The sequence below is a fragment of the Pollicipes pollicipes genome, unplaced genomic scaffold (genome assembly GCF_011947565.3).
Source record: "Pollicipes pollicipes isolate AB1234 unplaced genomic scaffold, Ppol_2.1 Scaffold_6052;HRSCAF=7182_pilon_pilon_pilon, whole genome shotgun sequence".
In the NCBI taxonomy this organism is placed as follows: Eukaryota; Metazoa; Arthropoda; class Thecostraca; order Pollicipedomorpha; family Pollicipedidae; genus Pollicipes; species Pollicipes pollicipes.
Window position 1 is genome coordinate 15,046,726 of NW_023596805.1, and position 10,001 is coordinate 15,056,726.

Below are 10,001 nucleotides of genomic sequence, written 5' to 3' on the forward strand. Positions count from 1 at the left end.
TACTATGCTGTCGGTCAACCACGATGATGAAACATACAGGTGGTGTGTTATACAAAACCGAACTGTATGCGGCCTAGCCGGGGAATTTTGATGTCGGCTGCTATGAATGGCATGGTCGCCCGGCACAGCGTCACGTCACGTCACGTCGCGTGTCACGTCACGACTCGGGCGAATCCGGACGGCCTGGCGCGTCCTGCGCCGCCGCGATCGACCTACCTGGGCTCGCCCCTGGCCCACCGGAACACGCACGGCCGCCGCTGTGCGTGACACGGGGCGGCTCCCACGGCCGGCGACCTTGGCCTAAAGGTGCGCCACGCCCCCCCCCCCCCCCCCCGACGCTGGACCTGAGCGCGCCCCTGCGCCGTCACAGGGCGGCATCCTCTCACCCCCTTCCGCGCCGTCTTTCGGCGTGCTGGGGTCGCGGGCCGGGCGGCGTGCCATGCGTGCCGCCGCGGCCGCCTCCCTGGCGGCGCCCCTGGCAGTGTCGCCGGCGCGTTGCATCAGCTCGGTGCGCGGCCCGGCTGACGTCGTCGGCTGACGGCCGGCCGGCCAGTAAGCGAGCAGCGAGCGGAGAGCCAGCATAGCGACGGCCGACGCAGCGGGCCGCTCAGCGCAGATAGCCGACAGCCACCTGCCGACCGGCGCTCGGCAGCGGACGGCGGACAGCGGACAGCGGACAGCGGACAGCGGACAGCGGACGGCGGACAGGACAGGCGGCCGGCGTGCCGGGCGGCCTGACCGGGCGGTGCGAAGGTGCGGGCGTGCGGGGCAGCGGCGCGGCCAGCGCGACACACGGACGGCGCCATGTGCCCGATATGCGGCAAGCAGCAGGCGCAGCTGACGGCCGAGCTGGCCGACGGCGTGCTCGATCCGGACCGGCTCGACCTGGACCAGCTCAACCTCGGCCCCAACCTCAGCTTCGACATGCTCTTCGTCGATGACTCGGCGCCCTACGTGCTGGAGCGGTACGTCTCGTGGGATGGGGACCGGGTGGAAATGTGGTGAGTGGGACTTTAACCGTGGCGAAATCGGTACTCGTTGGATTGGAGCTGAACCGGGGAGCCGCCCGAGGTGTGTTCTAGGGGACAGAGCGACGGTCTGGGACATGCGGGCCACACAGGCGCCGGCTGGCGGCGATGCTGCGTTGTGACGCGGAGTCAGCAGGAGCGTGACGACAGATTGTTGGTGGGAGGGGGGCAGCCCATGACGGACTCCGTGCCTTCCAAGCTGGTGTTGACAGTGTCGTTCGCCTTATGAGGCAGCAAGCTTGCAGTCGTTCCCGAATTGTCAGTCAGCTTTCAGGCCGTTGGCGGCCGGCTCGACTGTCCTCGTTGGGCGAGCGTGCTGCCCTGAGGACGGGTGGCTTGTGAGGGCTCCAGCCGCCCGTACGCCGGGCTGTCCTCCGTTGACCGCTGAAGCGCCGTCAGCTGCCGGCCACAGGGCGCCGGCGGGGGCCGACGCCGTCTTGACATAGCAGCGGCGTGGCCGTGGCAGGCACCTCTGCAGCGACGGCGGCGGGCGTGCGACACACGCCTGACCTGTCACAGAGGCGGCGTGACGGCGCGGCGCCTCTGCACGCCTCGCTGCTGCCGGCCCTGGCTGCCGGGCGACTGGCCGCCAGTGTCCTCGTGACCTCGTCTCCCTCGCTTGGCTCGGGCTTTGTTTCCGGCACAAGGACCGCCGCCGTCTTGGGGCGACGCTGTCTGTCGGTCGTGCGCGGCGCGGCTGGGGGGGGGGGGGGGTGCAGCTGTACCGGGGGAATGCAGCTGTACCTGTACGGGGAGAGGGAGAGCGACTGGTGCAGCAGCACCTGTCCGCTGAGCCGAACGTGAGCCGCCGATGTCGCCGGGTCTGTTGCCGTGTGCCCATCTGCAGAGCTGCAGATGCAACTGTGCACCGGCCGGCGGCCGCCCGCTGAGGCGGGACTGTGCAGGGCGGAGCTGCAGCGGCGCTGCCGCCGCCGCTCGGCTCCGGGTGGAGGCGCGCGGGGCTCGCCACCGGCCGAAGAGCGAGGCGCCAAGCCGGGAGCTCGGCTTTGCTGCCCATCTCGGCAATGTGGCGCGCCGGTCCGGTCCGGTTGGAGCGGCTCCCAGCGCGCGGCCGGCGTCGTTCGGCGAGATTGGGAGCGGCTCCGGCTGCTGATGGGCGGCGCGGGGGCCGGGTCGCGGGCGGCGCCGGCGGCTATTTCGGGTCGGCCCGGCCGAGCCAAGAGCTGGCGCCATGAGACCCTCGCTGCTCCCCCCCCCCCCCCCCCCCCCTCCACCCGGCTGACGTAACTGGAGCGGGCCGAGAGGGCTTGCTCACGGCCGTGGTCAGCGCTGGCCGGCTGCCTGTTTCTCGGCAGGCGATTTCTCCGTGACGGCATCTGACGGCGTCGTCGGCCGTCCGGCGCCGGGTCGGTGCCGTGGCCGGCGACGGGCCCGGGTCAGGTGGGGGTCACAGGATCGGACCGGTCCCGGTGCCAGCTGGAGCAGCAGGGGAGGGGGACGGTGGGCTGCCCTCGTGGCGCGCGTCATGGAGATTTGCGTTGGTGCAGTCACGTCTCAGGACCAGCTTGGGGTTGTGGCAGGCGCAGTGGCGCAGCCAGTACTGTCCTGGGAGGGGGGACGAGCTTACTGAGAGCTCAGCGTAAGAAGACCGACGCAAATAGCCAAGAGCAAACTTCACTTGTTGGAATGATCACTACTTCGTACAGACGTAAGTGCTTGATGATGTGTATCATAAGGAACCGTCCGGATCATAAGGTATCATGTGTATCATAAGGAACCGAACGGTACTAAAATTAAAATAAACCGCGGGACCAAGAAACGGAAGTCCGCCCCTTCCCCTTCCCCCGCGCAACTGGGCTGCGCCTCTGGGCAGTTGTCTATTTTGGGGCTGGATATGTCTGACAGCCCTCCATCGCCTGGGCTGTGGCTTGACGAGATAACTCTTGCGAGACGGGAGTTTCCATGTACTCACAGGGCCTTCCTGATTTTCCTTGCTGCCCGCGTGCTGGTCAGCCCGGTCGCGGCCGCGGCTGGTCTGCCCAGCGGCCAGATCGGGACGGCTGTTAGCTCTATAGATCAGAGCTTACAGGGATGGAGATAGAGACAGAGCAGATAGAAGCTCCGGTGGTACGATGCGGCCGCGGCTGGGCTGGCCAGCGACCAGATCAGGACGGCTGATAGCTCTAGGTCAGAGCTCATAGAGACGGAGATAGAAGCTTTGAGGGTACGATTCGCAGGGCGTGTTCAGCTTGCTACTATCATGTATGCATCTCGAGAAGTAATCTAAGCCGGCAAAAACGATACAAGCTATGAAACTGGTTCGCTGCAGGGAACTGCGCACATAACACAAGGCATGCGCCGGGGGCCCGCTATCTGCTGGAGATACCGGTCGGAGGCGCAGTTTGCGAGCCGCCAGCCTCGCGCTGTGTCGATTATGACTCACCAATGCCATGAGCGCGGCGAGCCCCCGGCACGCGGCGCCATGATTGGTCAGGGCTTCTGCGCAGCAGGCGGCCAGAACGCAGAACGGATGGCGCTAGGTGGCGGGTCGGTCGACCTCGGGGCCGAAGCCACACTGCGACGAGCTCGCGCAGGTGGGCGGGGATGAGTCTGCTGACGGGCGCGCGGGCGTGGGGGAGGCGAGCGCGGCATGCGACGGAAGGCGTCGGTTCCGCGGAGAGCCGCCACCGCGCGGCACCCCTATCACCCCCGCGAATGTGGCGGCGGCCGCCCCAGTCTGCGGTCGGGGATGGGAAGGTCGTGACCGTAGTGGATGGGCCTCGTATCTGCCCGCTGTATGGGAACGATGGAGCTGTGTTGTCGCACCTGGACTGTCTGGTCCATGCTCGTGCTCAGCTGCGGAGGTCTATTGAGCTGAAAACTCGACCGTTCAGGCCAGGCCATGCTGCGCCTGACGTGCTGGTGCCCTGGCGCTGGCACTGATCGTTCAGTACAGAGGGCTATCCCCAGTGCGAGGCTGACCACCAGCGTGTGTGCCCGCCGCCCGGTGCTGACCGAGCTGGACGCGCGGCGGAGAGGATAGGGCGGCCGACTGAAGCTCGCCCGCGCGCCGGCTTCGCCGCGACGGGGTCCGTGCCGGACTGTGCGCGGTCCTCCGCTCCGCCGTACCCTCTCGCGGATGACGCGCAGGGGTCCACCCCGCCGGCACCCGCCGTGCATTTGCCGCCCGGCGGGACCGTTCCTCGGAGATCACGGGTCTCTTCAAACGTCAGCGGCTGGTTACAGACCTCCTGCCGCGCGGACGGGTGGCTGACGCGGGCGGCGGCGCCCGACTGGTTTGGGAGGGCCGCGTGCTACCGGTGACGGCTCTGCCGCGGGGCAGCGCGGCGCGTGAGCGTCGGTCTCGGCACCCGGCCTTACTGGGACGAAACCGTGTGGCTCGGCGGATGGTTTGGCGTGTGCTGCATGTGTGACACGTAACCGGCCCTGATGTGTCGCGTTTGGCGTGTGCTGCATGTGTGACACGTAACCGGCCCTGATGTGTCGCGTGCGGATGGGCGTGTTTGGCGCACGGCTAGGCGACTTCCGCACCGTTATGTTCTATATCGGGCGGCAGAGTTGGAGCAGCTCGCCGATCGGGTCGCGGCCTTGAGATGTCGCCTGCATCATGTATGCATGGCGCCGCTGGCAGCGCCCGGGGCGCCGCGGCGGGATCAGATGGTGGTGGCATGCTGGAGGTGGCAGCTGTCGGGACGCGGAAGCGGCTCCAGTGGCCCCATGCATGGAGCGCTGGGTCGGACCGACACCGGGCGACCTTCAGCCATGCCCCGCGCCCCGGCTTTAGCCCTCCGTGGGAGGGGGCCACGGAGTGGGTCCGCTGCCGCTCCTAGAGGAGACCCGCGCTGGTGGAGCACAGGCGAGCCGGACGGCGACAGCGGCCCACGTCGGAGACGTGCGGTTATGTGGCCCGTCAGTGTCGCTGTGTCAATCGCATCGAATGGGTGGATGGCGATCATAATTAGCTTGGGAATATTCTGACCTTCCCTAACGATGGGTTGGGCTCTCCAGTACTGGTTTGTTCCCTCCATGTTTTTGCTGTAATATTCCAAGGTTATGGAAAATTTGAATATGACGAAGGACCGACCTTTCTTGTTCCCCGTCTTCGCGTAGTGACCGTGTCAGGGCGGTGCGTGCTGGTTTACGGACCTTGCCAGCGCCCAGTGGGCCGTCCTTGGCGAACAAGGTCACTCTCTGAAGGGGCACCAACATGGCAGAGCCAGAGGGTGCCTTCCCCCCCCCCCCCCTCCCCCACCGCCCGGTATTCGAGGCCAAGGCCGCGCCGACTGTTATAGAGTCAGGGGGCGGAAGGGGGGGGGGGGGGGGGGGTAGGCGGATGGCCGTTTGTATCCGGCCGTGAGACCGGTGGCTGTTTTTGGTTGTTGTTCTTGGCGCCGATTGGCCGCCCTTGTCCGCGTGATTCAGCGCCGTCCATGGGTGAATGCTGCACGGCTTGCGTCGCCTTCCGGGAGCGCTCTTCGTCGTGCTCGGCGGCGGCGGCGACGGCGGAGGCCGGCACACTTCCACGACGAGCGGGCTGTCGCGCCCTGTTGGCGTTTGTTGACCAATGACCAGCTTCGGCCCGGTTGCCCCTGGCAGGCTGCCGGACGCGGTCGCGCTGCGCGCCTGGAGAGCTGGCGGCAGAGCGGCGCCAGACTGTGCGTGCGCCCGGCTGTTCTGCGGGGCTTCTCGCTGGCTGTCGCCGGCAGGATGTGAGGCCCGCGCCACGTGCCGGAGAGTCACGTGAGCCTGGTGTACGGCTGACTGCCGCCGGCTGTCACTCGACGGTCGGCTTAGCTGTTGGGCTTGGCTCCGGCTTGGGGCCTGCTACTCTCGGATATTGGCATCGATTGTGGCAGACCTGCGGTGCCGAGCAAGCGATTGGCACCGGCGGCGGGATGCCACGGAGGGCAGCTGGCGGGGTGCACCGCCGACCTTGTCCGGCTTCAAGGTTACAACCAACCAGTGGAAATCCCGAGAGTTGTTTGGGAACCGACTCTGTATGGCGATCCAACGTTCGCGTTCCAGCAAGGAACGTCTGTTAAGTAAAAAGGTCATTGATTTGATTGTCTCTGTCTTTTAATGAGTCCTTATTCTTGGCCTGTATCGACATATCAGGGGAGCGCGAGACAAGACTCGGTAGTGAGAGTCGTGCTGAGGCCTGCCAGTGCCGTGACTTGCGCAGCGGGCGTCGGCAGCAGCTGCCAGTGCCGTGACCGGCACGGCGGGCGTCGGCAGCAGCCGCCAGTGCCGTGACCGGCGCGGCGGGCGTCGGCAGCAGCCGCCAGTGCCGTGACCGGCGCGGCGGGCGTCGGCAGCAGCCGCCAGTGTCATGACCGGCACGGTGGGCGTCGGCAGCAGCTGCCACCCCACTCCCGCTGCGGGGGCGCTCGGAGCCGTGTCGCGGTGCCTGTCTCCTGCGGGACCCGGCCGGCCCGCCGCCAAAACGTCGGCCGGCTCGATACCGCAGCGCCCACGCCGGGGAAGGGGTGGGCGGGGTAAAGGCGTCGCCCACGCCGGACCCTCAAGCATCGCGACGGCGCCAAAGGTCGTGGCCCAGAATGGCGGCCGGTTTGATCCGGGGGCGGGGAGGGGACGTCTGGACGCGCGGCTGGGCTAGAAGGGGAGGGGAAAGGGTGTCGGAGTGTCGTCAGCGACCTCGCCGACGCTGGAGGCGACCCAAGGGAAACAGGTGAATACGGCGTCCCGCCCTTCGCCGTGGGTTTAATCCGAGCTATTTGGAGCGTCGGCTCCGGTGGCGAGGTGCGCTTGTCATCTCGATGTGTGAGCGTCGGAGCGCTGGCCGCACCAGGCACCACTGTCTGTCTCTCTGCTGTTGACCCCGGGCCCGGCGCGTCTGGCCGCCTGCTGTGTGCGTGCGTGTTTCGGTGACGGCCGCTGGCGTGCGTAAGGCGCGGGCGCACAGACGGCGACGCCGGCCGGCCCGGGTCAGACCTGGCGTGCGTAAGGCGCGGCCGCGCAGACGGCGACGCCGCCCGGCCCGGGTCAGACCTGGCGTGCGTAAGGCGCGGGCGCACAGACGGCGACGCTGGCCGGCCCGGGTCAGACCTGGCGTGCGACGGACTCCGCGGGTCTGGGCTGGCCTCCCGACGCTGGCCAGATCAGGTCCAAGGTCCCGACCGTCATCTGCCTGGCTGCTGTGAGCCCGGCTCAGACGCGCTGCAGCTGGTAGATGGGCCTTGATCTGACGGCCAGAGGGCTGCTGACGGGCGGTGTGTATTACTGGAGGGCGTTATTGCCGTGCCGCGGCTCGGCCGCAGGGTCGGCTGAGTGTAATATACCGGAGGCTCCTTTCGGGCGGCGCAGACCGAGCTGTTGGCGGTCAGCTCTCTCCAAGAGTGTCGACAATGGTTCATCGCTGTAGAGTGGTGGGCAGATTCGCTGCAGGGTACCGGTAGCATGCTGGTTAACCCGCGCATCAGGGAAAATAGACCCCGCGGCGCCTTCTCTTCTTGCCAGCGTGTGAGAGACATGCGACGTCATTAGCTTCAGCAGATGAGCGTTGCAAAGTCCCAATAGTGAACATTCGTCGCGGCATGTGATGGAAATGGAATGTGTATATATATATATATATATATATATATATATATATATATATATATATACATATATATATATATGTGTATATATATATATACAATGTGTATATACACACACATATATATATATATATATATATATATATATATATATATATATGTGTGTGTAGATATACACATATATATATATATATATATACACACATTCCATTTCCATCACATGCCGCGACGAATGTTCACTATTGGGACTTTGCAACGCTCATCTGCTGAAGCTAATGACGTCGCATGTCTCTCACACGCTGGCAAGAAGAGAAGGCGCCGCGGGGTCTATATATATATACGACTGGTAATGGTAAGCCATGTAAACAAACCGTACCAAATAGACGTGGCTGTCGATTATTGAGGAAGATGCATGCCACTGTCATGACATGGCAGAATGTGTGCTGACTGGCGCCTGTGTGAATGCCGGCCGCCATAGCCTGGCCCGCCGGGAGACTGGGGTGCGACCCAGCTCCCGCGCTATGTCGGGCCATGCCTGCGACGGCGGGTGAGAAGAAAACCTCTACAGAACCTCGATGCCCACCCCCTACCACCTTCTGAACGCTTAAAGAGCTCGTGCTAATCGCGGGGACTGGCTCGTAAAACTTGAATTATATGTTGGAGATTATAAGATTGTATTTGGAGACAATACTCTATGTTCGATGTCGTATGCTGACGGTGCGTCTCCTTGTTCGGCAGGCGCGTGGACAAGTCGATCCACGCGGCGGTGGCCTCCCACCTGCTGGCGACGGTGACCGGCCGGCACGAGGAGGCGGCCGACCGCAGCGGCGAGCCGCCCGCCAAGCGGCTGGAGGGCGAGCGGCCCAGCGGCGGCCGCGCCACCAGCTTCGAGAGTCTGGGCCAGCCGCACGCCAGGTGAGCAAGACGACGGGGCAGGTCCGGTCAGTTGCCGCGCAGAGCTGGAGGAGGGCCAGACGGGGCGGGTGGTCCGCGAACGGGGCGCAGGCAGTCGGACGGTCGTCGGGCTGGGGCGATGGTTGACGCCAGAGCCGCAGACACCGCCGGAGATAACATTACCGTCCACCGCCGGACGCTTAGTGCTGAAGTTTTAAATGCCCCTTCCCCTCCCCCTCCCCGAGCCTTCGCTGTACCGGGCGCGCGCATCCGCCGTCCACGCGCTGCTTCAGCTCCGCCCCTCCCCGTGCCTGGCCGGCCGTTTGGTGTTAGGTCTCGGTGCGGCTGTACCTGCCGCCGCCGCCGCCGCCGCCGCCGTATTGGCAGTGGGCCGGCTGGGGTCACCTTGACGGCGCGGATCCTCCGCGCCGCCCAGCTTCCGCCGGCGTGGCTGGAGCGGCGCGCGCCGCCGCCGCCGCCTCCGGCTGTGCGTGAGGCGTGAGCGCCGCCTCCGGCTGTGCGTGAGGCGTGAGCGACGCCTCCGGCTGTGCGTGAGGCGTGAGCGACGCCTCCGGCTGTGCGTGAGGCGTGAGCGACGCCTCTGGGGGACTGGCGCGGCGACGCGGGCTGAGGTTCGCTGTCGCCGGCGGCGCGGGCGCTCCCGTGGAAAGGCTCGCGCGGCGCCGGCTGCGGGCGGGGGCGGGCGCGCGGCCGTGAGCAGGTCCGGTGTGGCCCGGTCGGCCCGTGGTCTGGCCGCGGTGTCTGCGTGACAACGCTGACGGAGCTGGCGGCCGGTGCCCGGGCTGGGTCCTACCGGAAGTGGTCTGCCAGCGGCCGTCTGGCCGGGAGCCGCCGTCTGCAACCGGAAAACTTCGGAAATAATTTTCCCCGGTTTCTCTTTACCGACTGTGGCTGGAGGTCGACCACCTGTCCGCTCTACTTCCGGGTAATGCTTAGAACATTGTAAATGCTATGCACCGCCGCTCTCGTGTGACAGCTCTCTGGAGTCTGAGACGTGTGACTCGAGTCTGTGAGTCAGCCCCGCGCAGACGGCTAGGGTCTGACAGTCCAACCAGCGCCGACGACTCTCGCCGCGCGCGCCTCAGAGCGAGCGCACTGCTAGCGGTTCGCTGTGGCAGCGGCCGCCGCCAGGCTCGCCTGTCTCCGGTGTACTGGGCCGAACGGCGGGGAGCGCTGCTTCGCGGCTCCCGTTCTCAGACGGCGCAGACGGGCGGCAGAGATCGTCTGGTGGAGCCTGTCTCCGGTGTACTAGGCCGAACGGCGGGGAGAGCTGCTTCGCGGCTCTCGTTCTCAGATGGCGCAGACGGGCGGCCGAGATCGTCTGGTGGAGCCTGTCCCCGTGTGGGGCGGCCGGGCTGAACCAGGGGGGCGCGGCGGCGCGGCGGGCTGTGCGGCCGCCAGACCGACACGCTGCGGTGTTGGTCTGGCGGCGGCCAGCCCCGGGCCAGGCGTGGTCAGGAGCGCTCCCGCTGCCAGAGTGCTGCAGGTGGCTGAGCGGGGCCTTCGATCTGCTGAACTC

At 66.2% G+C, this 10,001-nt stretch overlaps 1 protein-coding gene across 1 annotated transcript; it reads left to right on the forward strand.

Moving 5' to 3' along the window:
* The first annotated feature begins 548 nt into the window (after positions 1 to 548).
* LOC119104422 (uncharacterized) lies at positions 549 to 8,757 on the forward strand. The gene is made up of 2 exons (XM_037228119.1): positions 549 to 965; positions 8,306 to 8,757. The coding sequence occupies exons 1-2, from the start codon at positions 805 to 807 to the stop codon at positions 8,484 to 8,486; spliced, it is 342 nt and encodes a 113-aa protein (XP_037084014.1). The 5' UTR covers positions 549 to 804; the 3' UTR covers positions 8,487 to 8,757.
* The last annotated feature ends 1,244 nt before the right edge of the window (positions 8,758 to 10,001 follow it).

Excerpts from the sequence above, each read along its gene's own strand:
- LOC119104422 (XM_037228119.1), top strand. The coding sequence starts at position 805 with ATGTGCCCGATATGCGGCAAGCAGCAGGCGCAGCTGACGGCCGAGCTG. Across the intron at positions 966-8,305 it reads GCGCCCTACGTGCTGGAGCG|GCGCGTGGACAAGTCGATCC; the intron begins GTACGTCTCGTG and ends CTTGTTCGGCAG.